This window comes from Struthio camelus, chromosome W, assembly GCF_040807025.1.
Source record: "Struthio camelus isolate bStrCam1 chromosome W, bStrCam1.hap1, whole genome shotgun sequence".
NCBI classification, from domain to species: Eukaryota; Metazoa; Chordata; class Aves; order Struthioniformes; family Struthionidae; genus Struthio; species Struthio camelus.
In genome coordinates this window covers 55,703,190-55,729,043 of record NC_090981.1, presented here as the reverse complement: position 1 = coordinate 55,729,043, position 25,854 = coordinate 55,703,190, and the positions used below count along the sequence as shown (strand labels likewise).

At 43.8% G+C, this 25,854-nt stretch overlaps 3 protein-coding genes across 7 annotated transcripts in view; 1 reads left to right on the top strand and 2 right to left on the bottom strand.

Moving 5' to 3' along the window:
- Positions 1-3,363, bottom strand: part of LOC138064263 (G-protein coupled receptor-associated protein LMBRD2) — a 32,296-nt gene extending 28,933 nt beyond the window's left edge. Inside the window, exon 1 of the mRNA XM_068925982.1 lies at positions 3,226-3,363. The gene's annotated coding sequence lies outside the window, so the exon portion shown is untranslated. The remainder of the gene's footprint in view (positions 1-3,225) is intronic.
- Positions 3,128-23,296, top strand: LOC104147787 (S-phase kinase-associated protein 2). 3 transcript variants are annotated; one of them, XM_068925989.1, is made up of 10 exons: positions 3,128-3,479; positions 4,464-4,723; positions 6,354-6,465; positions 6,749-6,892; positions 7,471-7,605; positions 8,930-9,028; positions 10,743-10,870; positions 12,679-12,730; positions 13,427-13,534; positions 19,964-23,296. In XM_068925989.1, the coding sequence occupies exons 2-10, from the start codon at positions 4,561-4,563 to the stop codon at positions 20,175-20,177; spliced, it is 1,155 nt and encodes a 384-aa protein (XP_068782090.1). In that variant the 5' UTR covers positions 3,128-3,479; positions 4,464-4,560; the 3' UTR covers positions 20,178-23,296. The 3 variants fall into 3 exon arrangements, with proteins under 3 accessions (XP_068782090.1, XP_068782089.1, XP_068782091.1); XM_068925988.1 differs by lacking the exon at positions 3,128-3,479 and adding an exon at positions 3,620-3,730; XM_068925990.1 differs by lacking the exons at positions 3,128-3,479; positions 19,964-23,296 and adding exons at positions 3,626-3,730; positions 15,797-16,211.
- Positions 22,183-25,854, bottom strand: part of LOC138064264 (NAD kinase 2, mitochondrial-like) — a 38,759-nt gene continuing 35,087 nt past the window's right edge. For all 3 annotated transcript variants that reach the window (XM_068925983.1, XM_068925984.1, XM_068925986.1), the window contains exon 12: positions 22,183-25,394. In XM_068925983.1, coding sequence (XP_068782084.1) covers positions 25,256-25,394 — 139 coding nt within the window. In that variant the 3' untranslated portion in view covers positions 22,183-25,255. The remainder of the gene's footprint in view (positions 25,395-25,854) is intronic.

The following is a 25,854-nucleotide window of genomic DNA, read 5'->3' as shown; positions in this document are numbered from 1 at the left end:
GTCCACTAACACACTCACAGGTGCCTGTAATCCCTCCTAGCTTTGTGCCCTCTTCAGTTTTAGTAATAGCATAACTTCATTATGGAAATTCTTTGAAAATACTGAAGAGTAGTCGACAAAGGAGTGCCTCCTTATTCAAGTAGCTTTGCCCCCCACGCAACAGTAGTTCCCAAACTGTGCTTTTCCCTAGTTTGGTTACAAAAACATCATGAGAAACAGAATCAAAAGTCCAAATATGGGACATCAACTGATTCTCTCATATATAATCCACCTGCTAGTCTATTAGGGAAAGAAGTTAGATCACTTTTACAATTTGTCCTTGGCAAACTGATGCTGGCTTTTACTCATTATTATGCTCAAGATGCTTACAAAATTGGGTTTGTTCCAGGATTTTTTCCAGAAACCAGAAATGAGGCTGACTGGCCTGCCACTCTCTAGTCCTCCCTCCTGTTCTTTAAATATTAAAGACAGCCAACACATTTCTGTTCTTTATAAGGTTGGTACCTCAGCCGTTTCGAAACTACTTCATCCTTTGCACTTCTTAAAGTAATCTTGTGTAAAGTACATCAGATCAAACAGATTTGGAAAAGTTACATTTCTAAAATTCTTGGATATTTTCAGTTTAGCCACTTTGGAAGAACCAAGTGGCTAGAGATTTCCCTGTCTTACTCTATACCTGAAACTTTTAATACTGTAATTACATCAGAAAAAAGTAATCTTTCACCAAGGAAGTTACCAAGCTATGAAAGAGATACGAAAGATGGCAACAAACAAAACTGAATGAGAGCCATAAAATACTGAGAGAAACATCTGTGAGATGGCATCTCCCATCTCAAGCTGCACTCACAACTCTGTGATGACTATAAAATGAAAGCTGCTCTCTCCAGCAAAATATCAGTGGTCAGTTCAATGGTGACCTTTGCCTTTCCGTCAGGTGACAATCTCCTAGTTCCTAATGAGTTTCCTGCAGTATATCTAACTTTGCAAAAGATAAATATGGCCTGCCACGACACCTGTGATAGGTTTCTCAAGACTGCCTTAGTCTGTAGAACTATGCTATTAAGCACACTGAAGCAAGAACCCATTTTACAGATGTGCTTAAACCTTTTGAACTGCCCCATAGCAACAATCTTTTAATACTTCCATCATTAAACAATAAAATATTAAAAAATAAAACTTAACCTCCCCTTACCTTCTCACGTTTTAGAAATCTTAAAAAAAGAACAAGAAATCAAGCATCATTTAAAAAAAAAAAACCCTTCAGCCATTTTCATATCCGAGTCTGCTTTTTTGTGTGTTCTTGTGTGTGTGTGTGTGTGTGTGTGTGTGTGTGTGTGTTTGTTTGTTTTTAAAAAAAACTTCCTTATTATGCAGTGTCCCTTCCAGCTTGGGAAAAATAACCTCTAAGATGAATCAAGAAAACTCATTCACATAGCTTTGCTTTTCTAGGAAACGCTAGCCCAGCTACATCCTGACAGATATCTTATCAGTATCTATAACTTCAATTATCTTGAAATGAAGAAAAGACTTAAAAACAGATTAAATTTTAAATTGTTGGCATGTAAACATTTAGGAAAGCTACAAGTTTTGGATCTGCTAATGACAAGCAAAAACTGTAATAAAATGTTGCATTGATTACATTCAAAATAGCAGTATTCTCTGATCTGGTGGGAAACCTTCTCCTTAGGAGAAGACAAAATAAAAGACAAATAGTTTACTGAGGTAGATAAGGATTTTGAAAAACAAAGAATCAGCAGTACAAACACATGGTAAGTTCACTTGCTTTACTTGGCACTGTCTAGTCCTCAAATACTAAGCGCCACAGAGGCTGATGCTTTCAGAGAAGAGAGTACTATGGAAACGATATATTGAAGAAAACAACCTATTTGGAGGAACTAAAACAGAAGGTCCAAAAGCTGTCTACTTGCCATAAGAATCTAAAAAAAGAACAGAAATTGCTATCTGGGCAGCCTGACTAATGCACCCACAAAGAACAGGTGTTGTTGTAAGGAAGGCAAGGTGGTCAGTCACAGGATCAGAAGCCTTACTCTGCAGTAAGATAAACTTAGGTTATTCGGTAATTTAGCGCTTTTAGAGAAATAATTGTATTTTATTCTTTTCACCAAGTTCTTCTGCATTCACTTTCCCATGCTTCAACAGAAAAAAGAGAATATAAAAGAGTAAGAGCTGAAAGAAGAAAAGGGGTTGTGGGATAGAGGGTTAAATACAGCCAGTTTCTCTGTTAATAAAAAAAGAAACTATCATTTGATTATCCCTCCAAATAAACTTTAGAGAACCATTCCATGACTTCAGCTAAAATTGGAAATGACTAACGCTAAGTTATCCTTAAAGATTATATGAATGCCAATTTGAGTCACGTCAGTGACTATTCAACTTAATAGCTGTGCATGATTTGACATACTCTCCATTACCATCTCCAGTTTTGCAGGCATGTCTCTCCGTCATTATGGGGTAAACAAGGGATAGCATTTATGAGCAAGTTGCTAAGGGTGGAGTTGTAGGTGTGTTCAGAATTAATTTTCCATCCCCACCAATTTCAAAACATGCAATCTGGTTATCGTGGATGAAGAACTGCATTACTGGAAGAAGGTCTGGCAAAAGTCTGAAGCCTTATGTGAAAAGGCCACACCGATTTTAAACAGGTGTGGTTAGTGATATGACCAGAAAATACAGGCAGAGCCCCTCAAAGTCCCTCAATTCCATATGCCCACAGCGAAGGGACTGCCGCAAAGGCAGGAAAACCTTTCAAGGTAACATGTCACCAACACGAGGATTCTGGTCTTCCAAACCAGACACTGCCACTGCATGCTAAAGCCGTTAAAGCAGATCACTTTACATTCACTGACCACACAGAATGCACTCTAGCTTTGCATAAATTAAAACAAAATCGATATACATGCCTTAAAACGTATGCACTTAGCATCTCTGAAAGAAGAGGAAAACTAGGGGCTAACGACAAAAAAAAGGACCACACCGATTCCTCCCTTCCCCTTCACCCCCCGGGCCGCCCTCAGGGTGTCCGGCGGCTCCGCGCTTCCGACCCGGCTCACGCCCGGCGCGGAGGCCGCCGGGGGCAGCGCGACCGGGCTGGGCGGCCCCTCCCGACGGCGCCGCGCTCGGCCCGGCCCGGCACCGCGGCACCTTCCCCCGCCCCGGGCCCGTGTCGCCGCGCTGCCGGTGCCCCGGGCCGCGCCGGCCGCTCACCTCGAGTGGAGCCGCCAGCTCAGCAGCGAGTCCCTCGCGGAGCTCCGCCACCCTCCATCCTCTCCCCCCGCCGCCGGCGGCCTCCCCACGAGAGCTCAGATCGCCAAGCGGAAGGCGACGGCGGCCGAACCCTGCTGCCTCTGGGTCGCGGCGGCCGCCGACATTTCCCCTTCGCCAACCGACCGCCGCCGCCGCCACTGTCGCCGTCGTCGTTGTCGTCGTCGTCATCGCCCCCGCCCGGGAGGCGGCGCAAGGTACTGTGGGTACGGCCACCCATTCCCCCCCCCCACGACGTGGAGGGGAAGGTGTGCGGGCGGCGAACTACAGCTCCCGAGAGGCTTTGCGGCGGGCGCCAACCCGGCTTCCGGCCGGCTCCGGGGAGCCCCGCGCCCGCGCGCGCGCGCGTGGCGGGACGGAGGCTGCCGCCAGGCGCGGAGCGGCTGCCCGGCGGCGCGCGCGCGCGGGGCCGCCCGCTGCACGCGCAACCCGCCGCCGCCATGCACAGGTGCGGGGTGGGGGGGGGAAACGGGAACGGGGAGCAGCTGCTGCCCAAAACGCGGTCCGCGCTGGGGGGTTGGGGAAGCGCGGGAGAGCCGCGTGGTGCCCGGCGTGTGCGGGAGTCCTCGGGGGGAGCGTGCGTGGGCAGCGGGGATGGGGGTGCGCGGGTCCGGAGGGGGCTGCGGGAGCGGGGCGTGCAGCCGCGGGGCGCCGCGGGTCCCGCCGCGCTCGCGCGCGGGGCCGGGGGCGGTGGGGGGCGGAGGATGGCAGGGCGGGAGCGCCCCACGCGCAGCCCCCCCCCCCACGGGCTCAGGACCCCCCCGCGGGCCCAGGAGTCCCCGGCTTCCCGCCCGTGCCCGCTCCCAAACGGGTCTCGGTGCCGCAGCCTGGCCCCCGGCTTTGTCCCTCCTCCCCAGCGCCCATCACCGTTGTGTCGGTCCGTCCCCCCTCCCCCCCCCCCCACTACTGTAGCTTCCTGATTGTGCGTGTTTTCTTACCGAAGGGTTGTTAGCGTCCCCCCGACAGGGCAAAACGCCACTTTTAATTCAACTTATTCCTCCCTCCCGCCCCCCCCCCCCCCCCCCCCCCCGCTGCGTGGGGTTCGGGTTAGTCCTTCCCGTGACCTGTCGCAGCGCGAGGAGGCTTTCTGTCGTCTTTTGCGTTTAGTGTCGGTAGGGCGGAAACTTTTCAGTGAACGTGGGGTTTTCAGTGAACGTGGGGTTTTTTTGCTGTGTCTTCAGAAAACATCTCCAGGAAATCCCGTCTTCCAGCAGCAATGTGTCCACGAGCTTCACGTGGGACTGGGACTCCAGCAAGACCTCGGAGTTCCTCTCGGGCATGGGAGTGTCCGTCCTCAAGAAGGACAAGCTGGGCAACGAAAACACCCCGCAGGATCTGCTGGTGTCGCCCTGTCCTCCTCAGAAGCGGCAGAAGGTGAAGGAGAAGGAAAAGGACTTTGTCATTGTGCGCAGGCCTCGGCTGCTTCGAGAGGCAGAGTCAGGTAGTGTCGTGCTGGCCCGGGTTTCTTCTGGCCTGTGATAATGATGGAAAGCAGGCGTCATAAGTCATTAGTGCTTTGTTCTTTCTTTTTGTCTTTTTCTTTTTTCCCTCTACTCTGTCTCAGCAAAGTATAATTTCTAGGCCTTTTGGGCTCCGGCTGACAATGGTTTACATAAAACAGGGCTTAAACAGAAGAGGTGTGTCTGAGTCCAAAGCTGTGATCCCCATCTGCCACGCTTAGCCCCTGCCTAGCCTTGCTAGTTTGTGTCTGCGTGCCTGTAGTCCGTGCTGCGTCTCCCTGCATCTCCCTACTTGCTGCTGGGGACTTTGCACCTCACCTTGGCCCAGCCTGGCCCTGAGTTTTTTCTGTTACTCTGCCCGGAGGACCCGTTCTTAGAGATGTTTCACCACACAGCAAGTGGGGCCAGGCTCCTCAGAAAACACACCTGGGACTCCCTGGTGAAGTTGAGCTGTTGGTGCTGCTGTCTCCCAAATAACTTAAAAACCTTGAAGCTGGGTTTTTGTATAATCCTGTAGGAAAGAGGAGGCTGGGTCCTGGAGCCCAAAGGGACTCGGATGCACGCCTCCGAGTTGGCAGGCTGTGAGGAATGCCAGAGGGTGGGACCTCCTGGTGGAGCTGGACTGTGAACAGCTCAGGAGACCCTGCTAGAGGGCTACGAGGAAGGTGCAGCAAAGGGCTTAGGGCTCCCGGGCCAGAAAGGGACAATCGGGGAAAGAGCAGGGCTGTAACCTGCAGTGCTGGGGCACATGAGGAGAGGGCGAAGGGTTGCTGGGTTCCTGTCACTGATGTCAGAATGTTTTTTCAGTCTGTGCCACGATTGTTTAATGCAAAAGAGAGAAACAGTTCTCCAGAGACAAGGCTGTCATGTGAAAGGTGGGAATGTCCTCAGGCAGCCTTGCTTTCAGAGGGGGCGTGAGACCTGCTGGGTCGTAGGCATCTGTTCTTGAGCTTCTTTCCCAAGTGAATGGCAACACCTTCTGGAGCCCTTTACCTGTCCCTGAGAAGCTGGGACCACACCACGTCCTTTCGGATAATTCTTGGGGAGCAGTGGTCAGCGTGCGCGTTTTAAGGGGCACTTTGCCGTACCGAGTTCTCCTGTGACCTGTGTGAAAGTTCACCTTGCACTCTCTTCTGGGAGCCTCATGTGCGTGGATAGGATGGGCATGTTAGCAGGGAAAGAAGAAACAAGTCCAATACCAGATTTTTGAGGCTGCCTTTTTGACTTGCCTTTCCCCTCCTGCATGCGAGGAAGTGTATGAGCGTTAGCGAGAATTACAGAGGAAGTAACTGAGATGCTCTTGCTTCCCAAATGAGTGTATGAATGAAGATTGTAGTTGTTTTTCAGGAAAATTATTTTTCCGTAGCTTCAGGATATATACCAAGTTAATGCTATATGAAATTCTGGATTCACCTGTCACACCTAGGCAAAAATGGTAATAACATCTATCTATAATGAAAAGATGAAAGGGGGCTGAGCAGTGGTTTGGTGTATGTATAGCCTGGAGAGAGACTTGCTTATTGAACCTTTAATGACAAAGCCAAAGAGGGCTTCTGATCAGCAGGCAAAAATGAACCAGCTCTAACGAACGTGTTTGTTCTTTCCTTCAAGGTGTTTCTTGGGATGCACTTCCGGATGAATTGCTATTGGCAATCTTTGCGTATTTGCCCCTAAATGACTTGCTAAAAGTTTCCTTGATTTGCAAGAGATGGCGTCGTCTCTCGTAAGTATTGCTTTTCGTTGCTTGGTGCTAAGAAGAAATTTGCTTCCATAGATTGTTGAATGGGCTGGTTCTCGTCTTGTTTTCATCTGTAAATCAGTTGATATTGCGTGTGGATTATATATGTGTATTTAAGAGATGACTCAAATATTTTAGTGTTATTAATTTTATTGAATGCATTTAATATGCTTTCCCTCAGTCTTTCGTGCCATTGAAAGCTTTCTGTTGTGGTACTCGTAGTTCTGACCCTTGATTACTCACTAACAGGTAAAATTCTATTCCCTAGGTTTGATGAATCTCTCTGGCAGACTCTTGATCTGACTGGCAGAAATCTGCTGCCGGGAGTGATTGGCCAGTTGTTGCCTGCAGGTGTTACTGTATTCCGCTGCCCAAGATCCTGTATTGGGAATCCGTTGTTTAAAACCAGCAAGTGAGGCTTCCTCTATGTTCTGGATCCTGAAACGATTAATCTCATACAGTCTTCACTGTTTTTCTGTGTATTTTTGTTTAAAATCTCCACCAGTAGCAGCATTTATGATGTCTCAGTGAAGTGTGGATGAGCTGATCACTGGTTAGGCATGTGTTGAAATAAGAGGATTTGCATTCATCAGTCAGTTATTTTAAAGCAAGTTACTGTAGTTTTTGAAAGTATAATTTGAGCACTGTTGTCTACTTGAAATTTAGTTCTTTATTTTAGAAGCAAGACTTGTCAGACATATGGGATGCTTAAAAAAATGGTTTAAGTCCAGCAGGATAGGCTTGCTGCTCTTGTGATGATTCTTATGTTTATGCACCCTGAAGTTAAGAGTTCAGCAGCTTTGGCTGGTGGCTTAGTAGTAGATCCAATGAGCTTAGTATAAGATCCAGCGTTCCTTTAAGGTACAACCGCACAGTTAATTTCTTCAAACTTTGCATGCATGTGTTGCAGTAGAGATATTTATGTTATGTGGAATTTTGGAGTTGTTTTTTGGAGTTGTCTTTTTAGTAATCCACCTTTTTCCTTTTTAGACCTCTCAGGGTTCAACATATGGATTTGTCGAACTGTACGGTGTCTGTTGCAGATCTGCAGAGTATCCTTTGTCGATGTGAGAGACTACAGAACCTCAGCCTGGAAGGGCTAGTGCTTTCTGATGACATCATCAAGTGAGTGACATGTTCAGGAATATTCAATAAATACTCTCTGTTTGGTGCCACTGTTTTTTGCAGGCTAGTGAAATTAGGCAGTTGAGAGTTGTGCATTCTGGGAATCTTTTGCAATGCCTGGTTTTAGGCAAGGAACAGAATTAGCTGGCAGGCTCCATGGGCTGCTTCTTTCCTCGCTATCCTCAAAGAGGTGAGATGTGAAGGCAACACCCTTCTAGAAGAGTTTCTCTCATTCTCCAGAATAACAGTAGCCTAGAGAAACTGCTCATCTCCGTAGAGTATGCGTGTCCCTTGGCTGTTCCCACAGCCAAGCTTATTATGCACAGCAAAGCAGCTTTTATTTTCCCATTTCTGTGCTCCCAGAGCGCACATATCCCTTTCAATTTTAAGAGGTCCCAGCACTGCCCCGCTAGGTGCTCTGTGTGCTTCTGCACCATTTCTCACTGCTTTGTTGACCTTCTCTCTGAGTATGTGGAAAACTAAAATTTCTGTCAGGCAGATGAGATGGTGTTTGGTTAAACTGGAAAGATACTGATGTGTGTGCAATCAGCCTCTTACTTAATCATGTCAGGTGACTGGGAGGTGCCGGGGACCCCAGGTCAGAGGGCAGATATTCTGGATGTCTTGCTTTCTACTTCTGAGTTTTTTGACACTTTCCTCACTCCAGGGGAAAAAAAAAAAACAAAGCACAAATAAACCAATATGGTTTGGTTTTTGATGCCAGAAAAAGGTATCTGAAAACTGGGTACAAATTAGTCATGGAGTACAGAAGTTGATTGCCTTACGGACAAATTATAGATATCGAGTAGAGGATTTTTTCCAGGTTTGGCCAAGTGCACATCTGCTCTAGTCTTGTAAATGAATGCGTTCAGGAGGATGCTACTTGAACGTGTGTTTTGTGCTGGAACGACCTCCATCTTACAGGGAGATGACTTCAGAAATGGGGTGATTACTCGGTCTTTTGTAGAGGTACAGTCACTTCTAATAAGCCATGGGGTTTGTTTATTGCCTTACAACAGCAGAAGGCAAAAAGAAATTCTGTTTCCTTTTAAACTTAGCATTTTATAAATATGCGGACTTGTCAGGATCATCAGGTAAACAGGCAAATATTCCTTTCCAAGTTGTTCTGTGATGCAGCAAGTACGGAGTCTACATCCTTAGCGACTCTTAAGGTTGGTCAGTTTACCAGCCAGGTAGTGTTGCATCTTTAACAAATAATTCTGAGCCTAGACTCTTAGCTCTTAAAAATAATCACACATCCTAGCAATGCAAGTGGTGGCCTGACACTTAAGTTTCATCTGACTTTCCTTTTTCTTCCCTACAGGAGCATTGCTCAGAATCCCAGTTTAATACGACTAAATCTCTGTGGGTGCTCAGGGTTCTCTGCAGAAAGCCTGGAGTTGATGTTGAGCAGCTGTTCTGAGTAAGCTATTCCTGCTTACTGCTATTCCTGAGAGAAATTATCTTCTCTATTTTTTTCTCCCTCTTCTTCCCCCCTTCTTCCTTCCCCCTTCCTTTTCTTCTTTCTTTCTTTTTTGTTGCATGGGCAGCCCAATTGTACTTATCTCTTAGTATCTCTTTTAGAAGCCTGATTGTGTTCCCAGATGCCTAACAGTTTATTATTAGCTGAATAGTCAGATAATTTGTTTCCATCAAGGTACTTTCTTCTTTAACAGGGAAAATAAAGTCTTGTTGGTGGATAAAATGCATTTACATACCTTGTAAATTTGATTATCTTGTAAATTTGAATTTTCTCAGTGAAAGCAATATGTCATCCTCGCAAAGGGAAAGTGTGCATTTTGGAACTGGAAAGTGGAGTCTGAGATCTCCCTTTATATAGAGGGTACAGCATGGGTGACAGGAAACATCATGCAGTTCCGTCCATGTTAAAATAATCCTTCAGTAATCTATAATGACCTTCTGCTTTATGAAGTGCTGTGTTCAGATGGACAGCTCTGGGGATTAAACCATCTGCTGGCGGGAAATCATTGAATTGGGCCCCAGTAGATCCGGGATTTATATTCTGGTCTTTCTGCTGACTTCCTGTGAGATGCTGGACAAACTACTTAATCTTTGCTTCTGCAAAAACATGTGTTGAATCAAACTGCTGAAAATTTGTGGGCAGACAAAGTCTTAATCTTTCTCTGCCTCTCCTCATGGGCAGATAATGCTTTCTATTGCTTGGTCTGATTACTTGGATCATAAGCTCTTTAGGGAGTGGCTGACTCTGCACCGTGCATAACACTCAGAAAACCTGATCTGGGCTAGGAATGTTAGTGGCAATGTGGACCCAGTTTTTTAGCAACAGAGCAGAAGCCGTATAGTATGTGCATGTGTTGGCTTCACCATTATGTGTTCTCCTTGGATGTTCTGTGGGGGAGAGAGAGCACCTCACTGCTGTAACAATTTGCCTTTTTGTTTACACAGAGATTACCATCTATAGGCTCCAGTTGTGCTGTTTACTCTTTGTCCTCTGCTTATATCTACAGTGCCTGCACACACACACACCACGCACGCACGCACGACTTTGTCCCAGCCCCTGAATGGTGATAAGCTATAGGTAGTCAAGCATATGAGGAGGGTTAGGGTCACAACATGACCAATACTTACATAAAACTGTAAAACATTTTATACTAATTAAGATTAATTGGTCACCTGGCCAACACTAATAATGGATAGCCAATGGTCTTTTGTTCCTCCAAATGTGAACACCTATTCAGTAGGAACTGTTTCAGGTCACCAATGGGAAACAAGATGAAAAGACAATCTCTGCTTTTGGCAGTCTCCTGAGACAGCCATTTCACTTCCTAAAATATGGAATCATTCAGGGGCCTTGGGAGGTCACTTCAGCCCTCTGCCCAGAGCAGGGTCTGAACTCAACACCAACCAGGTTGCTCAGAGCTTTCGCTGGTCGGATCGTGAAACTTTCCAAGGACAGAGATTCCACAGCCTCTCCGTGCAACCTGCTCCAGTGCTTAGTTATTGTAAGAGTCAAGTTTAGAATCATCAAAAGCAACTTGGTAGTAGATGTATTTCAGTTTGAATTCTGATATTTATCTAATTCAGTGATAACTTTTAAGGCAGAAAATTGTATTTCATTCATGCTTCCAAACAACCCTCTGTTCATTTTTGTATAGATTGGAGGAGCTGAACTTGTCCTGGTGTGACTTCACAGCCGCCCACGTCAAAGCAGCAGTCAGTCATGTTACTCCAAAAGTAACCCAACTAAATTTAAGTGGATACAGACAGAATCTGCAGATATCAGGTAAACAGCAACATGGCAAACCTTTATTCCATTATGAGGGAAAAGAGGTGTTGGGTTTTAAGTATCAGCTGATTTGTTGAGCTAAACAGCAAATCGGGCTTTTTATTTTCTTCTGGCTGGCATCTGCTGCGTATAGTAGAAACATGATGCAGTAACAGTGCTCTTCTGCTCAGTGTAATGTGATGTTCTTGCTGTCACAGGATCTTATTCCTCTCTCCTGCTCAGCCATGAGGGGTGAGGTAATTTGTTGTCTCTCAGTTTAAAAACAGGCAGGTGAGAGCTCATTTGATCTTCAGTTGGAGGTGTAGCCCACACTTCTGAAGCGAGTTCTGCAAGCAAGATCCACTGGGTCAGATGTTCCACTGTGGGCTGTGTATTGGCCCTCCAGATATACAAGAGGGAGCTCAGTTCTTGGAGCCTTCTTAAATTAAGGCTTCTGCTCTTGTGGTTGCTGAAAGTGTCTTCTGAAAGTGAACAGATGAAATAGCTACTTGAGTTTCAGCCTGGCATGATATTCTACAGAAAACTTTTTTTGATATGAGTTAATTTGATTTTATGTCAACTGAGAAAGCAAATAATCCAGCTTCAGCAATTAACATTAACTGTTTGCTTGCTGATACTTTTTGGAGGGTAAGCTACTAGAAGTTGCTAGGTCACAGAAAATGTATAGGAATCTAGAGCTGGGGAAAGGGCACAGCAAAATGGACAAAAGCATAGATAAAGGATGAAAGGGCTGTGATGGTGAAGAGAAATGAATTATCTCAATGAGCAAATGTGACAATAGGGCGTTGACCGACAAGCAGTGAAGTCTCTACATACAAGCTGTGTTCCCTCTTTGATCTGTTTAAATCTCACACAGACCTCGCTTGCATTCCCCTTGTGGAGAAATACACCATTCTGCTTTGTATCTCAGCCCCAAAACTGTAAACAAACACAATACCTAATCTGTTCCTCCAAATCAGTTGGCCTCTTTGCCAAGGAATTTCGAAGCTTGTGTTGGTCTGATCAATAGAGAGATCGTGTGGTCTTGTTTGCAAACACCTTCTGTAAGAAAATTTAGTGTTTCAATACAATTTATAAGGCATAAGATTGGAGCACAGTTTACTAATCATCATCGTTTAGGCATTATTATCTTTATTTTTCGCACGTGAACTCTGAAATACCAACGTTTTCTCTTGGATGTTGATATTCAGCTTCCTGATAGCAGCCTTTTAGATGCTGTCTGATAGGGTATTCTATGCTATTTGTAGACAATGACAAAAGCTCCCAGCAACTTAAAATTTAAATCAGGAAATCCGTAACTTTCTGTCATGAGAGAGAACTTCCCTTTGCAGGGGTGAAAATGAAGACATTTGAAAAAATTGACATATTTTAAGTATATTGATGTAATTTTAAGCATAAAAAGGTATTTGAAGTGTTGAAAATTTCTGGTACAGAAGTAGCTTTCACTACATGTAACATACTTTAGGCATCTCAGAACAACTGTGTCTAGTGGATTTCTACATCAGCGACTTTCGAGTTGCTTGCTTGCTAAGTTCCTGATGCACCTGACTTCTAGGTACAGTTCTTTGGACTAACTCCATCTGTTTGGCCATAGGATTAAAAACAGTCCCTGTGCAGTATCTCCATAGGTAGACTCTGTCTTAAATCTGCAGTATGAATCTCTTTGAAAAAATGGGTTTCAGATGTGGGGTTCCAGTAGGGAAGATATAAATGAACATAAATACATGGAGTTTGAAATACTCTGTTCTAAAGCATGTCTTACTTGTTACTGAAACATGTGCTGACTCTATGCGACCTCTTTTCAGATGTTAAGACACTGGTGGAAAGATGTCCTTCTCTTGTCCATTTAGATCTAAGGTAAGAAACCCTGTGCAGCTAGTATTTAAAATTTTACGGTTCAGGGGATTTCTCATTCTACTGCTGAGCAGTTGCTAGAGCAATAATGCATAATTGAGTAGGATTGCACAGCCAGAAAGCAGTTTCTCAGCTAAACCTACAGAAGCTTTCCTGTTTTGCATGACTCAAGTTGGAGCAGGTAACGTTGTGTGAAGATTTCTTTGCCACCTGGGCATATATGTTAAATACACAAAGGATTTGTCACGCAGAAAGTGATAGTAGTCATCAGGTAGAGAAGAAGAAAACTTTTAACGTACAGCTTACGAGCCTTGCCCCCTAGTTCAGCTCCGATACAAACTTGTAACATGGCCATAAAATCATAAAAAGTGTATTTTGTTTTTAAGCTAGTCAACTAAAATCTTTTGAAATCGCCAAGTGTAAAACAATTGTCTTGCGTGACCTGAAATCTGCTGCAGAACATCTGCATCCAGAGGAGCTGCTGCTTCACTTCCCCTTCAACAAAAATCAACACCCTCCCTTCTCCCCCGCCACGCACTTTACAAATAGGTCGTTTCCGTATTGAGCAAGAAAGCACTTAAATGGTGGAAAAAGAAGTTGACATTTATTAAACTTTCCAGCTTGAATTTTGGAAATATCAAATTTGCTGCTTCTTTGTACTTAAAGGACAGCCTCTAATTCATGTGCTCTCATGTACAGTGACAGCGTGATGTTGAAGCCTGAGTGCTTCCAATATTTTCATCAACTCATCTTCCTACAGCATCTGTGTCTTAGCCGATGTTACCAGATATCGCCTGCTGCCTTAGTGTAAGTAATCTCTGAAAGGCTTTGGCTCACTGCTCACAGAGAGGGTACACTGTACTAAACCTACTTTATTTTAGGCTTAAAAATTGCAAGTACTGTTTTGAAAAACTTCCTGGTGTGAGGAATTAGGAATAAAGGATAGAGGTAAAAGAACTCTGACTACCAGAGCATGCCCCTTCCAGAATCTGGACTGTAACCAAAGGTGGCTGTGAATCTCTCTGTGATGTGAGCCTATATGCATGAAACTCGCTGCTCAGCATGTGAGTCGTCTCCCCTTAATGACATTGTACTACTGGTATTTGTTAATCTCGGGTAGAGCTCGAGGTCCCAGTCCTGCCACTGACTAGTATTAGTGTCAGTATTATGCAAGTGTGTATGGGTGTAAATGCAGGTGCTCAAGTTAGAAAGTGTAAGCTACTGGGGAAGCTTCTGGCATCTGCTTGGTCAAATATGTTTCAATACAGCTGTTAATTATGGAGCAATAGAAGGTGAAGTCATCTGGAAAAGTTAACAGGGTGGATAGTACTCACTGAACAGCTGATCTGTGCATATTCCTCTGCTTCTGCGTGCCTCTCAGTTAGTGGTTGCCATTGAAACAAGGATTTAGAGTTACTTGCTTGTGGGGTTTTTATGCTATTTGTTGTTATAGCTGTGCATCTCTATCCTGTTTGGGGTTTGTAAGTGCATGCTTTCAAGTATCAGGCTTTGATTTGACCATGAAGCCTGGAAGGATGCAGTTTTCCCACTCTTAGATCAGGCACTGATCCACATTTCCACAACTCTTTATGTTTTAAAACAGTCTACACAGCTTTCTCTTGCTTCTTTCTTTCCCTATCCTGTGAGGAATCCCCTATTCATGTATGCTTTTTTTTTTTTTTTTAAGAGTTTTTTTTCAGCAGGTGAGTGTTTTTTACAGAGCTCCTTCAACCTGCCTTGCACACTGTACTTCCTTCTTGTTCCCCTTCCCTAGCTATTTGGTGTGTGTGGCCTGCCTCAAAGATGTTCAAAAAGATGTTCATTCCCTTCCTGCTGTCACAGCTGCTCTCTGTTACAATAAGTTGATATGAGCCATATTGCAAGAAGCAGGTACTTAGAAATGCCATTTAGAGTGAGAGTAACACCATCAGCCATGGCTCTGTCTGGCAAATCTTGCAAACTTCCAAGGATGGAGATCTCATAAGGTCTTTCTGTTTCAGTGCTTCACTAACTTTCCTGTAAAAAGTTTTTCTTAATACACGGTCTGAACCTCCCAAGGCACAGCTTGAGGCCATTGCTTCTTATCATATGTCTGACACTATCAGGAAGAATTTGGCTCTGTCCTCTTTGTAGCTGTCAAGTAACTGTAGGCTGCAGTTAGTTCACTCCTTCACCTCTTTGCCAGAGCAAAGCCCTGCTTCCTAAGCTTCTCGTGTCCTAGGTCCTGTGCGTCCTTTCCTCCAGTTTCTTAGTATGACTGGGGAGGGGAGCAGGGAAGAGGAGCCTAAAACCAGCCGTAAGTGTCCAGTTGACTATGGCCTCACCAGTGGAAAGGGGGATAACTCCTCTGAATTCACTGGCCACACTTAACATGTTCAGCTTGGGTTACTCACAAGGAGAGTGTGCTCTGTTGGCTGCTATTCAGTGTGGTGTTCCTCATAGCGCCCATCCGGGCTGCAGCTCAGCCAGGTGGTTCCCAGCCTGCTCTGGTGCACTTAGGGTTGTTCCACCCTGGGTGCAGGACTTTTCATTTCTTTTGAATTTTGTGAGCTTTCTGTTCACCCAGTCCTCAGTGTTATCAAGTCTATTCTACATCCCTCTGGTTGTCGTTTTTATCCTTTTCTTACTGACTGTGAGAGCTTGCACAATTGAGGACTGTTTCATGAGCAGGAATGTTATGTACTGCTGAAATGGCTCATATTTGCCTAAAGCAAGGATGCAGAGGATACAACTGGCCTAGGATAGTGGCATTATTCCAGCTGGAGGTCTCCAGTACCTCAGGGATCCTCTGGAGATTCAGGTGATTACAGAAATACTGTCAACTAGCAGCAGGAACATTCACAGAACGGTTGAGGTTGGAAGGGACCTCTGGAGATCATCTAGTCCAACCCCCCTGCTCAAGCAGGGTCCTCTAGAGCACGTTGCCCAGGATCGTGTGTTCAGACGGCTTTTGAATATCTCCAGGGAAGGAGACTCCACAACCTCTTTTGGCAACCTGTTCCAGTGCTCAGTCACCCTCACAGTCAAGAAGTTTTTCCTCATGTTCACACCGAACTTCCTGTGTTTCAGGTTGTGCCCGTTGCCTCTCGTCCTGTCACTGCGCAGCACGGAGAAGAGTCTGGCCCCATCCTCTCAACACCTTCCCTTCAGCTACTTATAAACATTGATCAGATCCCCCCTCAGTCTTCTCCAGGCTGAAAAGTCCCAGCTCTCTCAGCCTTTCCTCATAGGAGAGATGCTCCAGTCCCCTCATCATCTTCGTAGCCCTCCGCTGGACTCGCTCCAGGAGCTTCATGTCTCTCTTGTATTGGGGGGCCCAGAACTGGACACAGGACTCCAGGTGAGGCCTCACCAGGGCTGAGCTGAGGGTGAGGATCGCCTCCCTCAACTTGCTGGCAACACTCTTTCTCATGCACCCCAGGAGACCATTGGTCTTCTTGGCCACAAGGCCACATTGCTGGCTCATGCTTAACTTGTTGTCCACCAGCACTCCCAGGTCCTTCTCTGCAGAGCTGCTTTCCAGCAGGTCAACCCCCAGCCTGTACTGCTGCATGGGATTATTCCTCCCCAGGTGCAGGATCCTGCACTTGCCTTTGTTGAACTTCATGAGGTTCCTCTCCGCCCAGCTCTCCAGCCTGTCCAGGTCCCTCTGAAGGGCAGCACAGCCCTCTGGTATATCAGCCACTCCCCCCAGTTTTATATCATCATCAGCAAACTTGCTGAGGGAGCACTCTGTCCCTTCTTCGAGGTCACTGATGAATAAGTTAAACAAGACTGGACCCAGTCTTGACTCCTGGGGGACGCCACTAGATACAGGCCTCCACTAGACTCCGTGCTGCTAATCACAACTCTCTGAGCTCGGCCATCCAGCCAGTTCTCAATCCACCTCACTGTCCACTCATCTAGCCCGCACTTCCTGAGCTTACCTAGGAGGATGTGATGGGAGACAGTGTCCAAAGCCTTGCTGAAGTCCAGGCAGACAACATCCACTGCTCTGCCCTCATCTACCCAGCCAGTCATTCCGTCATAGAAGGCTATCAGATTGGTCAAGCATGATTTCCCTTTGGTGAATCCGTGCTGACTACTCCTGATCACCTTCTCGTCCTCCACGTGCTTAGTGATGACCTCCAGGAGGAGCTGTTCCATCACCTTTCCAGGGATGGAGGTGAGGCTGACAGGCCTGTAGTTTCCTGGCTCCTCCTCCTTGCCCTTTTTGAAGGCTGGAGGGACAGTGGCTTTCTTCCAGTCCTCAGGCACCTCTCCTGATCTCCAGGACCTTTCAAAGATGATGGAGAGTGGCCTAGCGATAACATCCGCCAGCTCCCTCAGCACTCGTGGGTGCATCCCATCGGGGCCCATGGGATTTATGGATGTCCAGTTTGGACAAAAGATCTCTAACCCGATCCTCCTCCACCAAGGGAGAGTCTTCCTTTCTCCAGACTTCCTCTCTTGTCCCTAGGGTCTGCAATTCCTGAGGACTGGCCTTAGCAGTGAAGACTGAAGCAAAGGCAGCATTCAATAACTCTGCCATCTCTATATCCTTTGTTACCAGGGCACCCGCCCCCCCGTTCAGCAGTGGGCCCACGTTTTCCCTAGTCTTCCTTTTGCTCTTGATGTATTTGAAGAAGGCCTTCTTGTTGTCCTTGACGTCCCTTGCCAGATTTAATGCCAAATGGACCTTGGCCTGCCTTGTCGCATCTCTGCATGCTCTGACAACATCCTTATATTCATCCCAAGTGGCCTGTCCCTGCTTCCACCTCCTGTACACCTCCTGCTTATGTTTGTGTTTTGTCAGGAGTTCCTTGCTCATCCATGCAGGTCTCCTGCCCCCTTTGCTCGACTTCTTGCTCATAGGGATGCACTGTTCTTGAGCCTGGAGGAAGTGAGCCTTGACCATTAACCAGCTCTCTTGGATCACCTTTCCTTCTAGGGCCTGATCCCATGGGATTCTTCCGAGAAGGTCCCTGAAGAGGCCAAAGTTTGCTCTCCTGAAGTTCAGGGTTGCGATCCTACTTATTGCCCTGCTTCCTCCTTGCAGGAGCCTGAACTCCACCATCTCCTGGTCACGGCAGCCAAGGCTGCCCCCAACCTTCACATCTCCAACCAGTCCTTCCTTGTTTGTTCGTTAGTACAGGGTCCACCTCTCCTTGTTGGCTCCTCCATCACCCGTGCCAGAAAGTTATCATCAGTGCTTTCCAGGAACCTCCTGGCTTGTTTTGTGCCTTGCTGTGTTGTTCCTCCAGGAGATGTCAGGGTGGTTGAAGTCCCCCATGAGAACTAGGGCCTGTGATCATGAGGCTACTTCCATCTGTCTTTCTTTAAAAGGCCTCTTCTACTTCCTCCTCCTGATCTGGTGGCCTGCAGCAAACAAACACCTACACCAGTGTCACCCTTATTAGTCTGCCCTTTAATCCTTGCCCATAAGCTCTTGACCCACTCATCATCCACCCTGAGGCAGAGCTCCGTACAACTCCAAGTGTTCTCTCGCATAAAGAGCAACTCCACCACCTCACCTTCCTAGCCTGTCTTTCCTAAAAAGCATATAGCCATTCATGACAACATTCCAGTCATGTGAGCTGTCCCACCGAGTCTCTGTAGTTGCAACGAGATCATGGCCCTGCGACTGCACGCAGATCTCTAATTCTTCCCCTTTATTCCCCATGCTGCGTGCATTGGTGTACAGGCATTTCAGAGAGGTATTCGAGCATGCCAGATTTCCCAGGAGGGATGCAAGAGGATACCCTGTAGTCATGTCTTGTAGGCCCTTCCTTGGCTGCACGCACTTGCTGGAGGTATCCTCATTTGAGCCCTATTTTGCTATCTCAGTGGTCTCTATAACAAACACTCCCCTTCCCCCATCTTTCCTAGTTTAAAGCTCTCCTTACCAGACTGGCCAAGCTATTGGCAAAGTCGGTCACATGTACCCCATTTAGTGAGGTGGCTTCCATCTCTCCCAGTCAGTTGTCAGGCTTCAAACAAGGTCCCACGGTTATAGAAACCAAAACCCTTTTGCTAAAAGCAGCGGCGCAGCCAGTTGTTTACTTGGAGAATCCGTTTACTCCTCCTCTCATCCTTCTTCCTAACTGGCAAGACTGAGGAGAAAACAACTTGGGCCCCCAGACCCTTGACCACCATCCCCAGAGCTCTGAATAAGAATAATTGCCACAGGCTATGTTTACTTTCTTTCTGTTTTTTTGTGTTTGGTTTTTTTTGGGGAAAGTGTCTTTTTTTTTTCTTTCTTGCATTTTTAAGCCCCCTGAGATGAAGGCAGGAAGGTTAGAAAAGCTTATTGTGCCCTAATAGCGCTGTAAATGCTTGTTTACAGAGCCTCGGAAGAGGATTAGATAACTGAGCTGAAGAAGTTAGTTATAAAACCCAGATTCTTTACTTGGTGGGACCAAGCTGTTGCAGCCTGTGGGGGCTCTGGGCAAGGATGTCAGTCTTTCTTACAAAAATTGTTTTTGTAAGACTTACTGTCCTCAACAGTAAGAGCAATAGCAATTCCCTTTGAAAAAAAGGACTATCAAAATGGGAATCGGAAAAAACCTTTACTGTGGCACTGTGTGCTGTCATGGTGATAGCTTGTGTAGCCTGTATCTTTGCCTTCTGATTTCATCTAATATTTGTTTATACATGCAGGCAGATACATAGGTCACATGATTACTGGGCAAACATTAAGCGATGAAGAAGCTGGGGCTGGCTGCTTATCAAAAACATCATGACAAATTGGACATTGACAATCCCCAGTGGCTTCTGTACTGTAAGCAAGCCATGTGTTGAAATTTTGTCCGAGTCAATTCCTTCCACTTGTTCTAAATATTTAAGTAAGTAAGTAAGTCTGGAGAAATGAAAGAGGAGGAGCCAGTTTATTTTTTACTTTTGTGAGAAGGAACAGCAAGAAGCAATTTAACCCTCATATATATATATAAAAATGTGTGTGTGTGTGTGTATAATATATATAAAAAATACTTTTTTTTCTTCAGCTTTCTATATCTAGTTAGTGGCTTAGCAATTAATCTTGTTTTCCTGAACTACTAGCACAGAGAACTTGGTTTCAGTTAAATGGGTACTTTTTAAAAGTAGGAAAGGACGTTTATCCCAAGTAATTACTTGCCTTATTGTGAAAAATTTAGTTCAAGTGTATTTAGCTAGGTTGGATACAGATCGCCCAAAAAAAAAAAAAAACCACACTTGCAGGCTAATGACTGACCTGACTTCTTATTGCTCTTTTTCTAGAGAACTTGGTGAAATTCCTTCATTAAAGACTCTTCAGGTATTTGGAATAGTGACTGATAACTCCCTGCAGATTCTCAAGGAAGCACTTCCTGATATGAAGATCAATTGTTCACATTTTACAGCTATTGCAAGGCCAACTGTTGGCAGTAAAAAGAACCATGAAATTTGGGGCATCAAATGCAGATTGACACTGAGAAATCCTAGCAGTTTATAATCGTGTGCGATTCACTGGATGCTATGGACATGCTGGGTATAGTGAGGCTCCCTGAGAAGGCAGTGCTGGAGGACCTTTAATCCTTGGTCTTATACCTTAATGTAGTTTCATAAATATTTTTACAGTATTTTTTTACTTAAAGCTTTTAGAATTCTGATGTGAGTAAGCTGTAGAGACTTCTTTTTTTTTAAAGCCCCTTTTTTTAGGACAGCTTTTTAAAATATTTGTGAAAATCATAATTAAATTTTGTCAACCTCTGGAAACTGTTGCAGATTGTGATGCAGCTTTCTTTGCTCTAAGGTGTTCTAAAGGTGGTTTTGTTTAACTCTTCCAAATCTGCTATTCTTCAAAAGGCTCACAGAGTTGCTAGATATCTTAATAAGGCTCGGTTTGGGTTTGCAGAGCTCAAACTGACTAAGGGTATTAAACCTATCCGAATTCTTAATTAAACAAGATATACAGTTAGATGATAGGCTACCTACTGTTTGTAAGGACAGAAGAGTCACCTTGGGCTCCAGATGCTTCTGAATTCACTGAACTTCACTGGAAACAATAAGGGAGCATGGGAAGGGAAATCTACATAAACACAGCTGTGAGGCAGCTGAGTACTGTACAAGTTTGAAGTAGTGTAAAGGAGCTACAGTAACACCTTTCTTTAGCAAGCCACAAAAGTAACTCCTATTTTTAGAATTCCTGGTTAGTAGCAGAATGTAGAACGTGATAGCCACCATCTCTACTTTTACAGCTGTTTATTATAAAATAGGTTTCAATTGTTTCATCATTTCTTGCCATATTTTCTGACTAAACGTTACAGAAACTTCATGTCGTTTCTTCTGGCTTCTGCAAGCTTCAGGAAGCCTGAATTGGGAAATGTTCTCTCTTCTCAGCTAAAACATCATACAAAAACTATCATTTTCTTTAATGAATAAGATCTTAAAACAGTGATCAGTGGAATAGCAAAAAATATTGCAGGAGGGAGTGCTCATGTGGTTCTAGATCTCAGACCAACAACAAAACCATACCTGGGACTGTAGCATAAAAGAGCAGTGAAAGGAAGAAACTCTTTGGTGCTATTGAGGAACAATGCTTTTTTTTTAAATAGCTTAAGTTTTTAGTATCATTCCACTTCTTGTATCTGTAACACTAATCAGCACTGTTGTAGCTTTTTTTTTTTTTTTTTAATTAGGGAGTCAGGTATGAAAAGCTAAATAATTGTTCAAAAAAAACACCTAAGGATAAGGAGAGGCAATTACATCAAATAAAACTTTGATCTGGCTCTATCATTGGTGTCCTCCTGAATAAGCAAATTTGTGGCATTCTACCACACGCAGGCATTAGCTTCCTGGCATGAAACTTGCACCTTGTGGTCATGATGTACCAGTGACTGCAAACACACTGTCCTCATTCCAATGAGTGTAATAGGCAGGTGGTAAATTTATTCATGGATAGTTGAGGTGAGCTGCAGCGAGAATGTAGGATTGTTAGACAGCTTGTAATCCTTACAAAAGAGTTATGGGCAAATTACCCTGTGAAAGGTTGGAGTGGGGAAGCAGTAGGAATTTGGAGGCTGTTGGATACTCTACTACTTCACAATTTGCAGTCTTAATTCATGGCATGAATCTGCTTACCAAGTTAAAAAACCCTTGAGCTGGCAGCACAGCACTGCTGTAAATTCTTCTCCCTCAACACAATGTAACCACATGAGTCTCTTGTATTTAAATAAAGACCTACAAAGTTACTATACTGTACCTGTAATGACTGAGGGATGGGACAACGTTTTGGTGATTTGACACCAGCTTTGTGGCATGTGTAAAGAAAAGCAGAAATATTTGTCCAAGCAATGAATAAACAATGATGGCTTAAAAAGAAAGGGTACCATCACCAATGCACTTAGTATTTAATAGACTGTATATCGCTTTAAAAAAATGCAGAACTGGGGCAGCGGTATGGCTTTAGCTTTTGAACTTTTTCTGAAGTATCATTAAATGCTGGCACAGTGCACACATCTGTATCGCAGGTTTATTGGTTATGATGGTAGCTATACCAGACATAATGCAAATCCTCTGGGTAAGATGCATTGACATTTTTCTAACTAACTGAAGAATTTTTTATGTGGTAGCCCCAAGCAAAAAAATACTGAACTCCACAGAAACAAGTTAGATAAACCTCTGCATTTTACTTACAGAAAGAGAAAGCTTAAAGACGTAGAAACTATTATAGAAAAACTACATTGTAAGTTAAAGGCAGCTGAATACATGAAACATTTTAAAAAGTTAAAGCACAAGATCATTTCAAACATCTATTACACTTTAATTTTATTACATAATGTATAAACACCACTTAAAAAAGCAAAGAATTACAGGTTTATTTTAGCAGAACACAGAAGTATGGACTGGCACTAGATGAAAACAGACCAGGGATCTGAATCAGCAGGTAGAAGAGAGACAGAGTTGATCGACTGCCAGACTAGGCAGATCAAATCAGTGTTAAACCAATGCTCAGTCCTATCACAGAACACTGCCTATCAGGTAGACTGTCTGTACTGTACTCCTTTGTAATAAAGGATTCTTAAAAAGGATTTTATGGTTCCTTATTAGAAGCTAGCTCTGCTTACTGATTATCTGTTACAGATCTCTGACCCATCGTCGTCATTTGAATCAAGCATTCACCAGTAAATGCTTCAACAGAAGTGCAATTAAATACAGACACAAAGCCAGTAGAGGCCACTCATGAGTAGGTCGTGTTTCCATTTCGCTCAATAATGGTTAGGAACTTAACTGAAATCACCTACTAAATCCTAAACCCTCTGGCCTTAAACCAGATCAAACTTAGGGTCTCTGTAGGACTTGAAAACACTGCCTTTTGGTCTCAGCATTCAAAATAAGGAATGACAGGTTTCAGAGGATGACACCCTACTCAGTCTCCATTTAAACATTACAGCACACAAACGTCTCTGAATAAGTAGGGAACAGAACTTCTGCCATAAATTTTAATCTGTGCAGGTATTCAAGGACACTAAGTACCTGAATATTTAATCCCAAATAAGCCCCTGCTCTAACAGTTAGTGGCAAAGTCCTAGGAAGTCCTAAATTCATTTCACTTTTTTTTTTTTTTTTTTTTTAAACAGCATGTTGACTGGGATACTAGACAGAGGCATATAAACCATCATTTATCTGGTTATAGATGGATTAGGAATAACTAATTCCCTAGTTTCTGTGCAGCCTACTTTCTAAAGAAGTATTAGTCTTTCACATCTTTAGAGTAGTTTCGCAGATACTTTAGACATACAGAAGACCTTTATTCTCATAGTTTCCTGAACTTAAAAAGTTTCTAAAGAATATGACTACTTCGATTTTCTCCTTCCTGTCTACAATCCAGATAACTCAAACAGATATTGTAAATAACACTTCAATCCCCAGCACACTTAGAAGATGAAATGTGCAGAAAACAGTGATAGCTTATTGAAAAGGCTGTATCAGTATCCCATTTTTCTAGAATTCAATGGTTTTGGCAAATCCTTTTCCTCTCAATTCTGTTTCAGAGTGAACTCTGGAGGAAGAAAAAAAGAAAAAAAGAAAAACTGAACTAGCAGAGAGAAACCCTTTATCTGCTTCCTCCACCTATAAAAATCACTTTACATTTTTGTGATTGGCAATAAATACACTGATTGACCACACTGTAGAATATTTCCATTAGACCTAAGAACATCTGTTACAAAAGTCTCCTCACTCAGAAGTAGTTTGAGTGAATCTCCCTTCTGGAAATAGATCTGTAGTAGACAGAAAAAACTGTTTCAAGTCATGTACCAGAAGAGTTCCAGCTATAGCAAATTCATTTTCTCAAATTCTGCCCTCTCCTGTATGCGTTAATCAGCATGAACTTCCAAGAGCAGTCAAAGTTCACAGTTTCTCCAAAACATTATTTAAAAGTCACTTCCCTCTTGTATAATCATAGAGCTTATTTTTTCCTGTATTAAAAACTTGTTTACCCAACAGATATGTAATCAGAAGCACAGGAAGTTAGCGGTAATTTGCTGCCAATTGAACCAGTAGAATTCAGCATGGGGTTGGGAAAGGAAGCATTTTATGTGGTAGTTAAAAACTCATACTTGAAAAACAGGGAAACACGTAGGTGTTAACCTGTACTCCAACTACTAGCACCTAGCACATCTCATTCTTCTATAGCAACAAAGCAGCTCAGAAGCCACAATTCCAAACCATTTTATTTACCAAGGCCTTTTTTAGTGATAGCTACATAAGCTACTGTGACTGAACACCTGCAAGCCAGTTACTCCATTCACTGAAGGAGCATACATTAACTATATAAAGTATACTGAAGTAATGTATTCCCATTAAAGGGCTTAAGAACACCCTTAGGTTTCAAGTCGCTATCCAAAAGCAAAGGTGAGAGCTAACTCATTCAAGATATGTGAATAGAGCTTCTAGAAATCAAACCAGACAAAAGTTTTAATGCAAATTATACAGTAGGAAAAAAATAGTGGCAGAGCCAAAAGATCTGTCACAAGTTATATGAAAACTACAAAGTTGCAAAATTTTTGAAAAGCATATAAAAAGTTCACATTTCCATTTCTGTTAGGTCAGTATCAGAATTCACCAAAAATCTATGGATCCTTGCATCAAGTCACTCAATCCTGACAGTCAGCTTTTCTACAAAAGTGTATGTATGAAGGTGTTTAGTTTCATCAGTCCCAGACTGCTATTAAAAAACTGTACATCTGAATATTTTAATGCTGACTTAATACCTGAACCCATCTACCTAAGATTAAAAAGATGCTCTTTCATGTTTGCCTTACAGGTGAGAAGTGTCAATTTTCACTGAAGTTATAAGTAAGACTTCTGATACATTTCTTTTACACCAGATGCAAAACAGCTTACGTATCAGGTTTCTAAGATTTCCCCATCCCAAGGAATGAGAAGCGTCTCAAGCTTCTTTCAAATGCTCTTGCATCCAAAAAAAGCTAACTTCCAACTTAATGCAGCATTGTGACGTGCTGTCTACCTCCAGGAGTTCCCCTTCTGAATCCAGAATTGTTTCAACAGAAAACACATTAGGGTCCTTCATTCTTCCAGCAGAACAGTGCATAGTGCATCCTCTGTATCAATCAATATTGAAGCTATTGCCCCATCGTTAAACTCAAAAGATGTTCCTCCATCTACAACCATACATGCATCCCAACAACGGGAACGGACACAGACTCTGCAAAAAAATAAGAAATAAGTTTCTCATTAAATTGCTTAAGAAATGAGATACTTCACACAAGCATTTATTTGAATACATAGGCTGGTTCTCAGGCAACTCTTTGGATGGGTCAATAAACCCTCGATTACCCAGGATCCCACAGGACAAACATTATTTGCTCAGCATACTTACAGAAGAATTTAACATGATACTAAATACTGGAATCCTCTATCATTATCAGTACTTTGTACAGACATAGCAAAGTCTAGAGAAGTCTGAAGGACCTGATCAAATAGAGAATCCTGTATACCAAAGGAGAGTGAGGACAGCCTACGTAACAGCACTCCATATTGAAAGCTGCAGCTTAGCAGACAATCCCATTTACTACTGGTTTGCTTAACAGACCTTTTTACAGAAAATAGTTTTACATTTAGCGCAGTTCTAATGCATAGTTTTTATATTAACTAGAACATGCAGT

Bases quoted from the DNA above. Each gene is read 5' to 3' on its own strand.
- LOC104147787 (XM_068925988.1), top strand. The intron at 6,893-7,470 runs GTGAGGCTTCCT...TTTCCTTTTTAG, and splicing joins CCGTTGTTTAAAACCAGCAA to ACCTCTCAGGGTTCAACATA. The intron at 10,871-12,678 runs GTAAACAGCAAC...ACCTCTTTTCAG, and splicing joins ACAGAATCTGCAGATATCAG to ATGTTAAGACACTGGTGGAA.